This window comes from Lactuca virosa, chromosome 6 (genome assembly GCF_052849685.1).
Source record: "Lactuca virosa cultivar CGN04683 chromosome 6, Lactuca_virosa_CGN04683_v6, whole genome shotgun sequence".
Classification (NCBI taxonomy): Eukaryota; Viridiplantae; Streptophyta; class Magnoliopsida; order Asterales; family Asteraceae; genus Lactuca; species Lactuca virosa.
The window spans coordinates 81000415-81020233 of NC_136431.1; the positions used below are offsets into that span (position 1 = coordinate 81000415).

At 40.5% G+C, this 19819-nt stretch overlaps 1 protein-coding gene and 1 pseudogene across 2 annotated transcripts; both read left to right on the forward strand.

Annotated features, from left to right (window-relative positions):
* Nucleotides 1-2516: 2516 nt before the first annotated feature.
* Nucleotides 2517-4226, forward strand: LOC145121693 (uncharacterized). The gene has a single exon (XM_079057402.1). It carries the CDS (start codon nucleotides 2517-2519, stop codon nucleotides 4224-4226), a length of 1710 nt encoding a protein of 569 aa, XP_078913528.1.
* A 12613-nt stretch (nucleotides 4227-16839) lies between these two features.
* Nucleotides 16840-19218, forward strand: LOC145120758 (serine carboxypeptidase-like 51; annotated as a pseudogene). The gene is made up of 8 exons (XR_013714350.1): nucleotides 16840-17034; nucleotides 17133-17227; nucleotides 17312-17419; nucleotides 17511-17751; nucleotides 18198-18241; nucleotides 18346-18413; nucleotides 18584-18715; nucleotides 19011-19218. The product of XR_013714350.1 is annotated as a serine carboxypeptidase-like 51 (transcript).
* The last annotated feature ends 601 nt before the right edge of the window (nucleotides 19219-19819 follow it).

Sequence of the window (19819 nt, forward strand, 5' to 3'; positions counted from 1 at the left end):
TTTGTTTGCTTTGACCTTTAACCAAGTTTCACCTGAGGGTATTTTAGGCAAATTGAGTGGTACTTGAGATCTGTTATTATTTGGTGTTTAGGTGACCAATTGAGTTGTCATTTGGAGCTGTGTTCTGTCAAATGTCTTTGTAGACTGATAGGAGATTTTTCCTCAATGTACTTATGGGTCGAAGGCACTAATGTCGGCCACCTTGATTATGTATCCTGGTTTAGAGGATGTTGATATGTTATAGTGATCAGTGACGGAGCTTGAACAAATGAGTTGGGGGGGGGGGGGGGGGGGCGAAAGTAAAATATATATACAAAAGTTGAAGAATAGGGGGGGCCATAGTCAAAAAAAAATTTTGTTTTGGGTCTAATATGTAAAGTCTTTAATAGTAATGGACTTGTTCTAAAAAAAACAGGGGGCCACAACCCCCCTCGCCCTTATGAAGATCCGTCAATGATAGTGATCAGTTAGATTGGTATCCTGGTAAATAGGATATAGTATGCAGTAGTGATCTGTAGGTCTGTCTGCTTGTCTGATGACTAGTTATATATTTATATATTGCTGGATATATGTTATATGTTATGTATATGTCGACATGGTATGGTTGGGTTAAGGTAGTACTGCTTTGTGCGGTAGCCAACAAACCTAGGAGCAAGCCATGCATAAGCTGTGGGCCTACAGGTCAAGCCAGACTTATGATGTGGGCTCGGGAGCAAGCTAGATATGAGTTGTGGGCCTGAAGGGGCAAGCCAGACTCATACTATGGGCTCAAGGGTAATCCTATATGTTAGTTGTGGACCCAATATATGTTGTTCTATGTTGTGTGTTGGTACTTTGGGGGAACTCACTAAGCTTTAGCTTACAATTTCATTTTATTATTTCAAGTACTTTGGATGATTGTGGGAAAGCGAAGGCGTGATCCTGCACATCTTCCTTTTTTGTGTTATGGGATCTTGGGAAAACTCCGATTTTGAATAATAGTTTTAAATCAATGACTCTTTGTAAACAATGATTGGTAAATGGTTGATTTTAAAATTTTAAAATTTCTATGATTTTTGGAGTGTTACAAATTGGTATCAGAGCCTTGGTTTGAGAGAATTGGATGAACACCCGTGTGAATCCAGACTCAAACTAGGGAACTGCGAAAGTTCTTAAACTGTTTTTCAATTTTTTTTTCAAAAGTAACCAAGGAAGGATGCAATGTGTACGATCAGTCGGACCAAGGAAGTATACCCCAAGTTACCCACATTGTTATTGATAGTACGTTTATATTAGAACAACATGTTAGTGTTAGGGTAGGGATCTCTAGGATTTGCATGATAGAATCGCCTGATATGTGATGCCTGATAGCCTAATATTATTTCGTCTATGGAATTGACATCATTACTGTAGTTTCTTGGTGTATGCATCATAGTTGTACATAACTAAGATTCTATAGCTTGATAATGTTTGGTTAGCCTTATTTCCTGTTCTTCTTTGATGAAGGGCTTAGGATAGAATCAATTATTTGACTGTCTATAGGATCCAGTGTTATGTATGATTAGCATACATGAGTGTTGTGTTATGGTCGCCAATAACAGATATGGCAAGGTTTATCAGAAGCGTAAGAAAGAACCTAAGGCAAGTGGAGGAGGCTAAAAGGATTTCATTTTTTAATGCATGCTATTAATTAGGAGTATTTTAATTCAAGATAATGTCTAGTTTTGAGTCTAATTCTGTTTCCAAAGTCTTGGTGATTTAGGAGATTTGCTTTCCTTATTTTTGAGTATTTGTTTTCCCTATTTAAAGGGCAGTCTTTATTGGAAAAAAGCATGCTTGAATTTCTTAACAATCAGAGAATAATATCAGTCTTCTTGTTTGGCTTAGTCTCCTGCAGCAGGGGCCTAGGTTACTGGAAGATTCACGACTCCTATAACTGCAAGTACAGGGCCAGTCACGAGATCCAAATCCCGGGGCATAACAAATTTGGTATCAGAGCCGCTCGTGATGACAAACCAATCAGAGGAATTTATGAAGAAACTGGAAGCCTTCATGACCCAACAAACCCAAAGCACAAGTGAATTGAAGGCTGCGGTGGAAGCCTTGCAAGCCAAGCAAGCAACATTGGAGGAAGGCTTATCGGCATGAAGCCATAACAAATCCAATAAACAAGGGGGTTCGAAAGCTAGTGTGGAGGAGGAGATAGGGATGGAGTCATTCGATGATCCACCAGAGCAAAGTCAAGGAAGAGGCAGGGGACAGGTTTCGGCTATGGCAGTGCTCTAGAAGCTAAAGGACCGACAACTACCACGGTCGTCAGACGGGGAAAGGGTCCTGTTGGGGGACAACCAAATGGATCAGGTCGAGTAATCGGGAAAGGGAATGGTTCATGGCGAACTGGGCAACCACAACCATTTAAGCACAGTTGGGACCAGTACAGAACAGAAGGATTTATCCGCCAGGAGCGACCACAGAAGGAGTGGGAAGACTTTGAGGACACAGGGTACCGTGGCAACCGGGTACCAAGGTTCGCAAAGATGGAATTCCCGACTTATGATGGAAAAACTAACCCAACGGAGTGGCTACAAAAATGTGAAGATTTCTTTGAAGAACAACAAACACCAGTTGATGCATGGGTCCGACAAGCAACGTTTTCTCTGCAAGGGCGAGCCAGCAGTTGGTATCATAATCTCAGGAGGATGAAGGACAAAATGACGTGGAATGATTTTTCAGAAGAATGCAAAATCCGGTTCGGCCCGCCTATGAGCATGAATCCGCTAGGGGAGCTGACCCGCTTACGCCAACTTGGAACAGTGGAAGATTACTGTGAAGGTTTCGAATCCCTTTTGGGTCGTACCACGGGGGTCACACCAGAACAGAGTATTTGGCACTTCTGTGCAGGTTTAACCAATGCAATTCGGTATGAAGTTGAGTACGCGAAACCAAATACCCTATATTTTGCCTTGAACCTAGCAAGGCAAATCGAGCTCAAATTGTCAGAAGAGGGCCATGTTAGAGGGCTCGGAGCACCCCCATCGGGAAGTCGACCCCCAAATGCAATCAGAAACCGGGAAGCAACAAGGGCAGCTGCTACAAAAAAAGAACCAAGGAACCCTACTTGGAAGCGTCTCACGACATCTGAAATGGCGGAACGGAGAGCAAAGGGGTTGTGCTTCAATTGCGACGAGATGTTCTCAGTCGGTCACAAGTGTGCCAAATTGTTTTGCATTATGATGGCAGATGAGGACGAAGAAGATCAGACTCAACTTGAAGTGACACCAAAAATTTCGCTGAGTGCCATACGTGGAGAAAAAACTGACAGAACCTTTCAGGTGCGAGCACTTATTGGTTCCGGAACTGCATGGGTGCTTCTTGATAGTGGCAGCACCCATAATTTTATTGCCAGCAGAGCAGCCGACCAACTGCAGGTCCCGGTGCATCACTGCCCAGGACTTCGTGTCGCACTACCAGATGGAGGGAGAATAGCGAGTAGTGGGATAAGTCGTAATACACAAATGACGGTTCAAGGCTACGAGTTTTCAGCCGATTTCTTCGCTATTCCACTGGAAGGGTTCGACATGGTATTAGGGATTCATTGGCTGAAACGATTGGGGCGCATCCTATGGGATTTTACAGTTAGGGAGATGGAATTTACTATCGATGGTAGGGCAATTAAATGGCATGGCGAGACACCCGACACGACAACACTTGCTGCTCTTAGTGGTTCTGATGAGAATGAGCCAAACCTCGATAAATTATTAGAGTCCTTTTCGGATATTTTTGAAAAACCCCAGGGTCTGCCCCCCTCTCGGTCATGTGATCACCAGATCAGACTTCATTCGGGCACCAAACCAGTTACGGTGCGACCTTACCGATACCCCCATCTCCTAAAGGATGAAATAGAAAAACAGTGTACAGAGATGTTACAGAACGGAATAATTCGGCCTAATCAATCACCTTTTAGTTCTCCTGTTCTCCTGGTCAAAAAGCATGACGAATCGTGGCGTTTCTGTGTTGACTACCGAGAATTAAATGCCAAAACAGTCAAAGACAAGTTCCCTATCCCGGTAGTAGAGGAACTCCTTGATGAACTACACGGAGCGATGTTTTTTTCTAAGCTCGACTTAGCCTCCGGGTACCACCAGATCCGCATGTCACCCTTGGATATCGAGAAAACGGCTTTTCGCACTCAACATGCCGTTCGGGTTGTCAAACGCCCCATCGACATTCCAAAGCTTAATGAATGACGTCTTCCGCCAACAACTGCGCAAGTACGTCTTGGTTTTTTTTGATGATATTTTAATCTATAGCCGAACAGGGGAGGAGCACTTTCATCACCTCCAAACAGTTTTCTGCCTGTTACGCGCACACATACTCTTTCTAAAAAATTCCAAGTGCTCCTTCAATCGCAAGGAAGTCACATATCTAGGTCATATTATTCACCAAAAAGGGGTTTCGGTTGACCAAAGTAAGATTGCAACAATTCAAGATTGGCCAAAACCTCATAATATCCGAACTCTACGCGGATTCCTCGGCTTGGCGGGCTATTACCGAAAGTTCATTAAAGACTATGGCAACATTGCTGCCCCATTGACTAGCATGCTTAGAAGGAACGGTTTTACATGGAGCAAAGATTCAGAGGCAGCATTCACAAACTTGAAACGTGCACTATCAGAATCACCGGTTTTAGCATTGCCTGATTTCTCAAACACTTTTGTTGTCGAGTGTGATGCATCAGGTAATGGCATCGGCGCAATCCTTCAGCAAAACAACCACCCAATTGCTTTCTTTAGCCGTAAACTTGCAGACCGCCACCACAAACTTCCAGCATACGATAGAGAACTAATCGGCTTAGCTAAGGCCGTTGCCCATTGGAGACCTTACTTGTGGGGTAGACCATTCCTGATCAAGACAGATCATTATAGCTTAAAGTTTTTGCTGGAACAGCGCCTCACAACCTCGCCACAACAACATTGGGTCAGTAAACTTCTTGGCTTTGATTTTCAGGTTGAATACCGTGCAAGGGCCCTCAACAAGGCAGCAGACGCCTTATCCAGGCGAGAAGAAGAGATCGGGGTGGGTGAGCTGTTTGCTTTATCAGAAGTCCGCATAGATATTTTTTCTTCCCTCCAACAAGAGATCGACACTAGTGCGGACCTTCAAGACTTGCGCCAACGGATTATAGGCGGTACCGAGGCGACCAAGTGGTCAGTCCGAGATGGACTCATTTTTTACAATAAACGAGCATATTTGCAACCAACGTCTCCGCTGGTAGAGACAGTTCTATCAGGCATTCATGACTCGGCTCATGAAGGGACTCAGAAAACTATGGAGCGGATTCGTCGAGATTTCTATTGGAAGGGATGGAAAAAGACGGTTCAAGACTATGTTCGTAATTGCATGGTGTTTCAACGCAATAAATGGGAAACACTACAGCTTGTAGGTCTTTTGCAGCCCTTACCGATCCCTACTACGATCTGGGCTGATATTTCAATGGATTTTGTTGAGGCTCTCCCTAAGGTGTCGGGAAAATCGGCTTTACTGGTTGTCGTAGACCGTTTCTCTAAATACGCCCATTTTATCCCCCTCGGGCATCCGTACATGGCTGAATCAGTTGCACGAGTGTTTTTTTCGGAAATTTTCCGGCTGCATGGTCTTCCCGAAACCATTGTGTCTGATCGGGATAAAATCGTCCAAAGTGCCTTTTGGAAAGAATTATTTCGTCTCTCTGGAACAAAACTCTCTTTTTCTACAGCCTACCATCCACAAAGTGATGGCCAAACAGAGGTGGTTAATCGCACCATCGAAATGTACTTACGTTGCTTGACAGGGGATAGACCGCGTCGTTGGCTTACATGGATACCTTGGGCGGAGTACTGTTATAATACATCTTACCACACGGCTCTTAAGGCAACGCCTTTCAAACTTGTTTATGGCAGGGATCCACCTAGTTTGCTTAATTATATGAGAGGTCACTGTAAGGTGGATGCGGTAGACCAAGCCTTGATCGACCGTACGACCTTCCTGCAAGAAGCACGCAACCGTCTGGCTGAAGCACAACAACGCATGAAGACAACTTATGATGATCACCACCGCCTTCTGGAGTTTCAGGTGGGTGATTGGGTTTGGCTAAAACTGCAACCTTATCGCCAGATGTCCGTTTCTAAGAATAATTTTAATAAGCTGTCTCCTAAGTTTTATGGACCTTTTGGTGTTATTGAAAAAATCGGGTCAATCGCCTATCGGTTGGCATTACCAGAGGGGTCTCGTATCCATAACGTGTTTCATGTGTCCTTATTGAAGCCACATCACGGGTTCCCACCTGAGATAGTTACCGAACTTCCACAGCTCTTGGATGGAAAGACTCTATCTACTCCTGTCAAAGTGTTGCGTATGCGGAATTTGCAAGGCAAACCCGAGTTGTTGGTTCAGTGGGCTCCTGATTCTGTCGAGAGTGCTACTTGGGAAGATCAAGCCACCTTCCAGGAAGCTTATCCAGATTTTGAGCTTGAGGACAAGCTCAATGCGGAGGAGGGGAGTAATGTTATGGTCGCCAATAACAGATATGGCAAGGTTTATCAGAAGCGTAAGAAAGAACCTAAGGCAAGTGGAGGAGGTTAAAAGGATTTCATTTTTTAATGCATGCTATTAATTAGGAGTATTTTAATTCAAGATAATGTCTAGTTTTGAGTCTAATTCTGTTTCCAAAGTCTTGGTGATTTAGGATATTTGCTTTCCTTATTTTTGAGTATTTGTTTTCCCTATTTAAAGGGCAGTCTTTATTGGAAAAAAAGCATGCTTGAATTTCTTAACAATCAGAGAATAATATCAGTCTTCTTGTTTGGCTTAGTCTCCTGCAGTAGGGGGCTAGGTTACTGGAAGATTCACGGCTCCTGTAACTGCAAGTACAGGGCCAGTCACGAGATCCAAATCCCGGGGCATAACATGCTGCAGGGTTGCTGGAAGTTTCATGGATGGGTTATGTGTGAGCATCCGACCAGTTGAGGAATGTTTAGCCTTTCTCTAGGGATGAGAATATGATGTATGTGTAATCTAGTGTGTGCTGTTCGGGTTGCTGTGATGATCTTCTGAGACAAATATAGGTAGGTGTGGAAGGTGGTATGAGTCTGTACTACCGGAAGCACAAGACCCATACGCGTAGCAGGGAAGTCACAAATCCTAGGGTATTGTTATTTAGAATAGCTCGTATGGTATGAAATGTGTCTTATCTGATATTTTTATGGTTTATTTTAAGTATGGTGCTCACAAGGGGATCAGGTTCAGGAGCCGAAGCGGGCGGCCAGGATAGGCCAGGGTTGACTGAGGATCAGATTAGGGAGTTGATTTCTGTTGAGGTTGTTACTGCTATCCGGGGATCGATACTGGAGTTGTTGTTGGGTTTTAAGTACTATAACCCTCCTATGGTACACATACAACCCTAGATGCTTTGGATCTAAGTTTTCTCTAATTATACATGAAATTTCATTTTCCAAAGCATGAAGCCTAACTAGCATGCAAATTTGATATTTGAATCATAAAAACTAGTTAGATGATTACCTCTTATTGTAGCTTGTAGAGTTTGTCCTTTCAAGAGCTTAGCACCTCAAGTGTGATGCCTCAAATGTTTCACAAAACACCACCAACAATTGGATGACAAATGAGAGAGAGAGAGAGATTGAAGCACTAAAACCGGCTATATCTTCTTGGAATCACTTGTGTGTCGATTTTGGAGCTAAGGGAACATAATTATAGTGTAGAATTCCAAGAGTCACTTGTGAACCCTAATTCTTACACTTAGGCTTATGATCCAACAATTGATTTGGACTAACACTTCATGGACTATCTTATAAGCTTAGTCCATCACAAATCAATCATGGATTATTAGCCCAAACCATATGTATCACTGATTTACATAATCAGTCCCCGTTAATTTAATTGGTCTCTTTTGATCACTAAATTAATTCCAAATTAATTCTTGATCAATACTAATTAAATAATATGATTTCTCAATTAATATATTATACTTATAATATTAATAAATCACAAATAACCTCTTTCTCAAATATCCACCCTATCAAATTGTTATGATGAATGCAACCCAAAATGGACAATGCTACTATCGGGTCAAGTACATACCAATTATTGTTATGGGCTTAGACACCTAATCCAACAGTCTCCCACTTGGATAAGTCTAATAACTATAACTGCCAATGCAACTTTGAAATCCGATTAGCAATCGTAGCTATCAGAAAGCCACTGTCGAATACTGACACGTCCTTTAGATAAGGGATCATATAATCCTATGTTTTTAAAGATATCATGCGGACAAATACATGGAACATAGTCATACTTATTGTCCAGCAGTTTGTTTCCCGATTTCTGATTTGTTTGACATAGAACTTAATTGAACACATCAATTGAGTCCTGACCGGACACATAAGTCAAAACAAAATCATCGAGGGGCCCAATATATCGCTTTTAATCCTCTTAGGATATAAGGAACATATAAACTTCGACTTATATGCTTATACTAACTACTCGTTAAATCATACACAACAACACGTTTTATAACATCAAGTTACTGATACGTTTTTGTATTGTCAATGCATAACCAACTCATAATCAACAACTCATATATCTCCGTTTGAAGACTATACAATATTATCGTCTCACAATCACTCATGATAAATCCCATGAAATGATTCATGTGAGCGTGGGTTTAGTCCAATACTCAAATCTTATTTCAAGAGCACTCATGAATGTTGTAGCAAACTTTTTCTATGTCTAACACCTTAGACAATCTTACAAACCCATTCATGACAGTCAAGTTTCATAACTTACTTCCAAAGTATGATCGACTGTGGATAGTTTGAATAATCTTATTATTCTGGAAGTCAAAACATGCAAAAGTGAAACAAATATGGCAAGGTTCATGATGGTGCTTGTCGATCTTCTTCGGGATGCCACAAATATGGGAAGGAGGGGCATTATGTGAAGGATTGTTGTTAGCAGGTCCCTTCCGAGCACCCGGATATGTTATCACTGTGAGTAGGTTGGCCATGTGAAGGACAACTGTCCCTTGCTTGCTGCAAGGCCGGCACAGGCCCCAACATCGGCTACTATGAGGATTACGGATGGATGTTAGGGTAAGGAAGAGCCCCCGACGGCTCGAGGTCGTGCTTTCCAGCTCACTGCAAAGGAGGCCAGGGCGGCGCCGGACGTGTTACTGGTATGTCTCTATTTATTATTCTGTTAATTATTTTATGGTATGCTTATGTTTGTGCTTCTGATAGGTACCATCTTAATGAATTCTTTGCCTGCTCTTGTGTTATTCGACTCGGGTGCGAGTTGGTCCTTTGTATCTTAGTCTTTTAGTAGGGGTTTTGATATGACTCTTGGAGAGTTGGGGTGTCCGTTGTGGGTTTCTATCGCCAATGAACACATGATATCTGCATCGAGCGTTTATCGGGGTTGTGTATTGGAGATTTTTGGGGTGCCTTATTTGATTGATTTGATTCTAATCGCCATGGGGGATGTGTGTGTGATAGTAGGGATGGATTGGCTGAGTAGATTTAGGGCTAAGATCGACTGCAAGGGTCAACGAGTGGTAGTTCGAACCCCAAGTAGGGGAGAAGTGGTTATTTACGGAGAGGGTACTAGATTGGAATCAACCTGTTGTTCTGCTGCCAAAGCTCGACAGTATATTCAGCATGGGTGTATGGGTTATCTTGCTTATGTGGTTTATGCCCAAGTGGGGAAGCAGGTTTCGATTTCAGAGGTGCCAGTGGTTAGAGACTTTGTTGATGTGTTCCCGGAGGAGTTACTCGGCGTGCCTCCCGAGAGGCAGCTTGAGTTCAGGATTGATTTGATTTCGAGTACGGCTCCGATTTCCAAGGCATCGTACCGATTGGAACTGCCTGAGATGCATGAGTTGTCCTCTCAGCTTCAGGAGCTGTTTGGCAAGCAGTTCATCAAACCGAGCAGTTCATCGTGGGGAGCACCGATTTTATTCGTAAAAAAGAAGGATGGTTCACACCGGATGTACATTGATTCCTAGGATTTGAACAATTTGACGGTGAAGAACCATTATCCCATTCCACGGATTGATGACCTATTTGATCAGTTGCATGGTGTATCTTGGTTCTCCAAGATCGATTTGAGGTTGGGGTATCATCAGATGAGGGTTATAGAGGAGGACATGGAGAAGACCACGTTCCGGACTCGTTATGGTCATTACGAGTTCGTTGTGATGCCATTTTGGCTCACTAATGTGCCTGCGACCTTTATGGATTTAATGAATCAGTGTATAGGCCGATGCTCGACCGATCAGTTATTGTATTCATTGATGATATATTGGTGTATTCCAAGACCGGGGAGCAACATGAGGAGCACATTCGAGAGCTTCTGGGAGTTTTGAGGCGAGAACGGTTGTATGCCAAGTTCTCAAAGTGTGATACCCCTCACTCGTCTAACGAGGAAGGGCGTGGATTTCCGTTGGGGGTTTGAGCGGAAGGCTGCGTTTAAGACACTAAGACAGAAGTTGTGTGAGGCCCTAGTGTTGACCCTCCCCGAGGGTGTTGAGGATTTTGTGGTATTCGATGATGCATCCATCACGGGTTTGGATGTAGTGATTATGCAGCGTGGGAGGGTTATTGTTTATGCTTCTTGGCAGCTGAAGCCGCATGAGGTCCGTTATCCAACTCATGATTTGGAGTTGGGAGACAGTGGTGTTTTCTCTCAAGATTTGGCGGCATTACATGTATGGGGTTCGGTGTACTATCTACACGGATCACAAGAGTCTGAGATATCTCATGGATCAGCCGAATCTGAATATAAAGCAACGTAGGTGGCTTGACGTAGTCAAGGATTATGACTACGAGATTATGTACCATCCCGAGAAAGCCAATGTAGTGGCTCATGCTTTGAGCTGCAAGACGACTAGTTCTGCATTAGAGATCGTTGTATGAGGATTTCGATTGATTTGCCATTATTGAGTTTGATCAGGAGGCTCAGACCGAAGGAGTCAAGAAGGAAAATTGGAAGCAGGAGAGGCTCAGGGGTGAGGTTGACAGGTTTCTACTGATAGTTGCGAATTATTGACCAGGTATGGACGATTTTGGGTTCCAGTCTTTGGTGAGATTAGACAGACTGTATTGGAGGAGATACACAAGCCCAGGTTTTCGATACACCCTAGAGCCACTAAGATGTACTGGGATTTGAGACTTAGCTACTAGTGGTCGTGCATGAAGAGGGAGATAGCATGGTATGTTTAGAAGTGCTTGACCTATCGGATGGTCAAGGCCAGATACCAAAGACCATATGGCAAGTTGCATCCACTGGAGGTTCCCATGTGGAAGTTGGAACATATTACTATTGATTTCATTACCAAGCTACCTCGGACGACTAAGGGACATGATGCAATTTGGGTGATAGTGGATCGGTTGACCAAGAGTGCCTATTTCTTAGTTATCTGTGCGAGCTCATCGGCCGAGAAATTGGTCGACGTGTACGTACGTGAGATCGTTGCTCGGCATGGTATTCCAGTCTCTATTGTATCCGATCGAGATGTTAGGTTCACATCTCGTTTTTGGCAGAAGTTCCATGAGGAACTGGGTATGAGATTGCATCCCAACACCGCTTATCATCCACAGACGGACGGTCATATTGAGCGGATCATTCATACACTTGAGAATATTGCGATCTTGTGTCACTGATTTTGGTGGGAGTTTGGACTCCTACCTTCCTTTAGCTGAGTTCTCGTAAAACAACAACCACTCCAATATCGGTGCACCGCCTTTCGAGCTCCTCTATGGGAGGAAGTGTCGCACCCCAGTATGATGAGGATAGGTTAGTCATAGGGTCATGGGAAGGACTAAGGTAGTCCTTCAGACGATATAGCTCATCCAAAAAATCAGATAGAAACTTCAGACAACTCGGACTCGACATAAGAGTTATGCCGACAAACGACAATCCGAGTTGGAGATATGGTTTCATTGAACGTATCACCCTGGAAGGGTGTAATACGCTTTGAGAAGAGGGCCAAGTTGGGTCCCCGATATATTAGGCCTTTTCGGTTGATAGCCAGGGTTAGCAAGGTAGCATACAGATTGAATTTTCCTGAGGAGCTTATCCAGATCCATAGCACCTTCCATGTTTCTCAGCTTCGGAAGTGTGTGGCTGATGATTCAGCAGTCGTTCCTTCGGAGGATATTCAGGTTGATGATCTTTTGAATTATGTGAAGAGACTAGTGGTAATCCTAGACCGGAAGGCGAAGACCCTGCGTAACAAGGAGGTATCATTAGTCAAAGTTCAGTGGCAGCATCGGAAGGGTTCCGAATGGACATGGGAATCCGAGTCAGAGATATATGGGTATTTTCTGGAGTTATTCGCATCAACGGACTTCGAGGATGAAGTCTAATTCAAGTGGGGGAGAATTGTAACATTCCGATGATGATGTATTTTCAATTTTAACCCTAAGTATGAAGAATTATTGCATTTTGGCCCTTGTGCATGAGAAAGCTTTCAAAATGTCTCATAATGGCATTTTTTGTACTTTTGTGGAAAACTCACGTACGCGGGGCGTACCTAGCATATGCGGGGCGTACATGTGTGATCCAAAAACCCTAATTTTTAGGGTTTGGACCCTATATAAACATCATTAACTTTCAAGTGCTCACTCCCTCATCGGCCTCCAATACCTCCAAACGATCTTAGTAAACCCTAGCCACTTGTTTGAGCATTATTGACCCTTGTGTGTGTTGTTGGTGGCCTTAGAGGAGAAAGAAGGAAATAGAATCACCTTGGAAGCTTGAAAGAGCTTTGGATCTGGGATCTTCACCTATCTAGCAACCTCCAAGAGGTATAAAGCTTTAAACATGGCTTGTGATTTCTTAGATCTTGCTATGTTCTTGATTCATGAACATTTTGGTCCCAAGTCTTGACGTTTTTTAGTATGGCATGATCCAACCCATTTAAACTATCCTTTCAGGCATTTTGAATAGTTTAGAAGCATAAGAATAGGGTCTTGGCTCTTAACTCTTCCCCATGCATGTGCTTGGTGGTCTTAATAGGTTAAGAGGTTAGATTTTCTAGCATTTAACACTTATTGGCCATGCAAGACCAAAAGTTGGAAACTTTATGCGCAAGAATGATATTTGGGACTTTGATCTGCAATTTAGACGTAAAAGATCAAGTATTAAACACTTAGTGTATTAACAAGAAGTTCAGCTTTGTACGTTGGGCGTACCAATTGGTACGTTGCGTGTACGCGACCAAACCCATGTTTCCTAGTTAACCATCGAGTACGCCCCGCGTACTCGACTGGGTTAACTAAGATGGTTTGTTGACTTTGACCTTTGACCAAGTTTGACCTGAGGGTATTTTAGGAAAATTGAGTGGTACTTGAGATCTGTCATTATTTGGTGCTTAGGTGTCCAGTTGAGTTGTCGTTCGGAGTTGTGTTCTGCCAGATATCTTTGTAGACTGAGTGTAACGTCCGGGATATATCAGGTATTACGTTACTTTTTATTCAATTTTAATTATGAATGTTGGGATTTTTGGGACGGAGCGTACGCTGGGCGTACAGGGTGTACACACAACATACACATATGAGGCGCAGATCGAGGAACCCCGATGCATACGTTGGGCGTACCCATGCGTATGTTGGGAGTAGGGTGATCAGATGCAAACCCTAAATTTTAGGGTTTGCACCCTATTTAAACAACTTATAACCCTCCAAACCCTTATCCTCTCAGACTCCCTTGTTCTCTCAGTGCCCAACTCGAACCCTAACTCCATTGCATGTATCTTGAGCTTACTTTGAGAATTTTGGTGTTGTTTTGGGGTTTTGAAGATCAAGGAGTTTGAAGAAGGAGCAAGGACTTGAAGAGAGCTTGTAGATCCAGGAGATTAACACCTTTTTCTGACTCATTTGAGGTATCAAGCTTCAAACTTGACCATTGCATGCTTAGTTGTAGTTTTGGGGTGTTTTATGTGATATTTTGACTACATATTTGAGGTTTCTTGTGTTATGGTAGTTCCAGCCCATAAGAGCTGTCCTTTTGAGCTCTTGGAAGCATTTAGAGTCATAAAAATCAGACCTTGATGGTTAAGCTACAACCATGCAAGTCTTAGATGGTTACAAAGTGTGTTTAAGGACTTAAGTCATGTCTTAACCCCCATCCATGCATGCAAAGACATAAAGTTTGTAACTTTATGGTTTAGGACGTCTTAAAAGACCTGGATCTATGTTTTGGATGTGAGGAGTTAACGGATTAAGTCACAAAAGGAGTTCTAAGGAAACTGGCCAGTACGCTGCGCGTACTGGGTCAATTTTCCGCTTCTGGTGAAGGCCAGCGTATGCCTCGTGTACGTCCCAGGTACGCTGCGCGTACGCATACAAAATGGTTAATGTGGTTTTATGGCCTGGATTTGTTGGGATTCATGGCCCACTGTGGAGTAAGGCCTCTGGGCCTAGGACTGAGATTTATGGTATTGGGCCTTATTAGGCTTTAAAGCTTAAAGTAATGGACTTGGGCCTTAAATTGATTATGGATTGGACCTTGGGGAAAAGGCCCATTAGGGCAAGGACTAGGGGACCTTGCCTTGGGACATGAATTAGAAGTTGGGCCATAAGAGAGTTATACTTGGACCCAATAACTAACTAGGGGACTTATTATGCTTTAGGGAGAGGAGTCCTGAGCCATCCGAGGAGCACGATTTTGGCACACAGTTGTGGTGAGTTACCTTCCCGGTATGAGTGGGTCGAAGGCACCATTGTCGGTCCACTAGTAGTTGTTACAGTAGAGATAATTGTCTTTATGATAATTGTCTGGTATGTCACTATCTGTTGAGATTTATGTGCTTGTATGCTATGTTATTGCATGGTAGTGGTAGGGGTGAAATAGTCCCCGTAACCGGTCGAAAGGATCGAAGGGGTAGGTTAGCACCCAGATATGCTAGGCAGTATGTGATTTAGGTGTATGTGCTAGGATATTATGTGGTAGTGGTAGGGGTGAAATAGTCCCCGTAACCGGCTGAAAGAGACCGAAGGGGTAGGCCATCACCCTAATATGCTAGGCGTATACCGGTTGAAAGAGACCGAAGGGGTAGGCCAGCACCCTGATATGCTAGGCAGTTACCGGTTGAAAGAGACCGAAGGGGTAGGCCAGCACCCGAATATGCTAGGCAATATGTTTATTGTATGGTATGTGGTGTGATGTGGGAACTCACTAAGCTTCGTGCTTACAGTTTTCTGTTTTGGTTTCAGGTACTTCTTCTTCGAAAGGAAAGGAGTCGACATGATCGCAGCGCATCACACCATGATTTTCGCACATGAGATCTTTGGGAGTTATACGCTGATGTTGTTTTATTATGACATGTTTTGATTATTGAGATATTGGTTTTGAAATGGGATGACATTATGGATGTTTTCATACTATTGGTTTTATAATTATTTAATTAAAAATTAAATTTTTGGTCTTGAATTTTGGGATGTTACACTGAGAGGTGAGTTTTCCTCACTATACTTATGGGTCGAAGGCACCAATGCCGACCCACTAGATTATGTATCCTGGTTTAGAGGATGTTGCTATGTTATAGTGATCAGTTAGATCGGTATCCTGGTAAATAGAATGTGGTATGCAGTAGTGATCTGTAGGTCTGCCTGTTTGTCTGATGACTAGTTATATATTTATCTGTTGCCGGATATATGTTATATGTTATGTATATGTCGACATATTATGGTTGGGTTGAGGTAGTACTGTCGACATGTTATATGTTAGTTGCTGGCCTGTAGGGCAAGCCAAACTTATGCTATGGGCTCGGGAGCAAGCCAGATAAGAGTTGTGGGCCTGAAGGGGCAAGCTAGACTCATACTGTGGACTCAAGGGTAATCTGGTCTGTTAGTTGTGGACCCAGTATATGCTGTTATATGTTGTGTGTTGGTACTTTGGGGGAACTCACTAAACTTTGGTTTACAGTTTCAGTTTATTGTTTCAGATACTTTGGATGATCGCGGGAAAGTGAAGACGTGATCGTGCACATCTTCCTGTTTTGTGTTATGGGATCTTGGGAAAACTCTGATTTTGAATAATACTTTTGAAACAATGACTCTTTTGTAAATAATGATTGGTAAATGGTTGATTTTAAAAAATTTAAATTTCTATGATTTTTGAAGTGTTACACTTCAATGGATTACACATAATTATATTAGGATGTCAAGTTATTGTTCAATGGAAATGTGGAGAAACTAAAACCTTTTTTTAAGTTTAAAATAAATGTTTCATTGAATTTTTATATAGGTCAATGCAACGTCGGAAAAATGGTAAAGTTGTATAAAAAGTAAATTATGATATGATAATCCATTAAACTCTATAAAATTCAATATATTGTGGCATAATGCATACTTTGGTGGAAGTGCTCGATGAGATAAAATCTATATTCGGCAATCAATAAATTAAAGTCAATGTTAAGTTGGTGTTAAATGGATGAAAGGAAAATCAAACTTTTTATGGTTAAAATAAATGTTTCATTAAATTTTATGGATTTTAATGTATTTAAAAATAATAACAAAATCATATCAGATAAAAAATAAAATAATGATATGACAATGAATTAACTTTTATATATATATATATATATATATATATATATATATATATATATATATATATATATATATATATATATATATATATATATATATATATATATATATAAAGTTAATGCACTTGCAACCGGTGGTCGACGGTTTTTTTTTTTTTTCCTTTGCTGTTTTTATGTATACTTAAATTAAGATACCCATTATGTCGACAATCATTGAAAGTGTTTTTTTTCTTTTTCTTTTTTATATATAAATAAACAGTTACACATCTATCTATGATATCACAATTTAGTTGCGATTCTTTTAGCTTTTCTGCCAATGACAAAATTCCACCTTGTTGCTTTAACACTTTTTTCAGCTGTGCTCTTCTTCCTTTTCCGTGGAGGATTCGCCATGGCTGCAGGGACGTCAGATGGATCAGAACAATGGGGTTACGTCGAAGTTAGACCTAGTAAGCTTCCATGATTCCATTCTCCTTAGATATCCCATTTTCCAAAATTCGATCTTTTGACATTCTCGTGTGTTGTTTTGTGGTGTTTTTAAACACAGAAGCTCATATATTCTGGTGGTATTACAAAAGTCCTTATAGAACTCAAGATTCAAACAACCCATGGCCTATAATTCTTTGGTTACAAGGTGGACCTGTAAGTACTTATATTTATACAAATGCAAGAAAACAAGTTTTATTCTTCAAAAATGTGTTCGTGATTTTCGTGTGGGTTTTATAGGGTGCGTCAGGAGTTGGGACTGGAAATTTTGAAGAGGTGGGTCCATTAAACTCTTTCTTGAAGCCAAGAAACTCTACATGGCTAAAGAAGGCAGATCTATTATTTGTGGTATGTGAATTTTTTTAGTAGAAACGCTTATATTAAAGAATTTTTATTGAACTCTAATGATATTTTTTGATAATTTTTGGTGGGACATTAGGATAATCCAGTTGGGAGTGGATACAGTTATGTTGAAGACAAAACGTTATTGGTGAAAACTGATGAGGAGGCTGCCATTGATTTAACGACATTATTGATTGAAATCTTTAATACAAATGAAACCCTTCAAAAGAGTCCTCTTTATATAGTGGGAGAGTCTTATGGTGGCAAATATGCAGTCACTCTTGGATTGTCTGTTCTCAAGGCCATTGAAGATAAGAAGTTAAAGCTCATTCTTGGAGGTATACACGCCAGTTTTAATCAGGATTTCGTAAAAATATCTACTTGTTTTGCTATATTTTGATGGGAACTTACCAAGAAGATTGCTTTTTTTAACCGACGTATCTAGTATTCAATGCAAACTTACCATCTTTCTTGTGAAATTACCAAGAAGAGCATTACTGCTTTTAGAAACTCAGTGATTTTGGACAAAAGCATAAATATAAATGCACATAAAAGCTATTAGATACATTTATTCAAAAAGTCAATGTGAACTGTGTGGTGTGGGGTAGTTTAATTTTAATTCGAACATAGATTGGATTCCTTGTGAACACGCACAAAGTGGGCCATTAATGGGCGACTACTCGATATAAGTCTCATATGATGTTTTTGGACCTATTCTCACAGGTTTGTCTAAAAATAACGTTTGGTAACTCTTTTTTTAATGGATTTAATGATTTATCTTCAGGTATTGCATTGGGAGATAGTTGGATCTCACCTGAAGATTATGTGGTACTTTACTTTCTCTTTTTAGCTTGTTTGAACAAATATGAACCTCTAGAATATATCAAAAATGATTTTAAATTTTCAAAAACTTTTGAAATTGGAAATATTAGGTATCATGGGGTCCTCTTCTGAAGGATGTTTCAAGGATAGGCGGCAATGGCTTGATCGAAGCAAACAGGTTGGCCTTCCTCCAATGCACTCCATTAGCAATTGTGGGATTTGTGGTGTTTCTATGTGTGTAATGGCTATGTTGACTTATTATTCCTATGCATTTGATTGCTTTTTTTTTCATGATCTTTATTCAATATGAAATTACTATTTACCTTTGAGTTTTCTTTGATGACATAGGTGGGAAGGGCTAAAGACATTCTTGAGTCTTGATAGAACTCCAATATATTGTGGATATGATAAATGACAAAAGGGTTCACCAAGTCTTACAAAAATTTACACTTTTATTGGATTCTTGAAGCTGGTCACTTTGTAAGTTTCACACTTACACCCTCCAAATTTGATTTTAATGATCATACAAGTACTTCTATTTTTCTATAGTTCATGTATTTGGATACTTACTCTTACAGGTCACTTCTCACATATTACCACAATAACACTATATATATATTGCATCCCAATTCCAAACATCCTATATCAGTTGAATTAATAAATTGTAATACCATTTTTGTAACTTCTCTATGAATGATCGGTCATTTGAAAACAACCTCTTTTACTCAAGAATATTATATTGAAATTGTTATATTTTTGTGTTGCAATATTTCAGGTACCAGTAGATCAACCATGTGTGGCATTAGAGATGGTGGGAAGGATGACTCGTTCCTACATATCTACGACGAAGATAAACGGTAGAGAAAAATGAGAAATCATAAACTAAAAAGTATTTAAGAACAAAATCAAGAAAGGGAGAGAGGCTACTAAAACAAAAATATGATTATATTTTGTATATTAACTGAATTTTGAAGTCACAATAATTACACAACATTTAAAAAATAAAAACATTGAAAATGAACTTCAGGAAAATATGTAGTATTTCCCTACTTCACATATCTATAGGAAATAGTTTGTCTCGTAACTTTTTATTTAGTAATATATTTATTTTGTAAAAGTTATATCTTTCACAGTTTATTTTACGAGCTTGTTAGTTTATTAGAAAAAAACCCAAATTTAATTTCAAGTGAAATGTTGTTGAGAATTTGAGATAGAATCGATTTAGTTCTTATAATTTTTTTTATTCGATTAACTCCCAAAAACCAGGAATTATATTCAATTTGACCATTTTACCCGGTTGACAGGTCATAAACTTTCAAAAATTATACTTTTTGCCCAAATTTTAAATTCTATTACAAATTTGGTCCAAAATTTACACTTTTGGCCTAGATTTTATTTTATTTTTCACAAATTCATCCTAAATTTTATTTTTTACTTCTTCTTTTTCAAAATTTTGTTTCGAATATGTTTTTTTTGCTGTACAAAATCGAATTTGTACAAAAAAAAACATACTTTCACATAAAAAACGTTCTTTTTTCTATATAAAAACGTTTTTTTAACATTTTTGTATGCAAAATACCTACA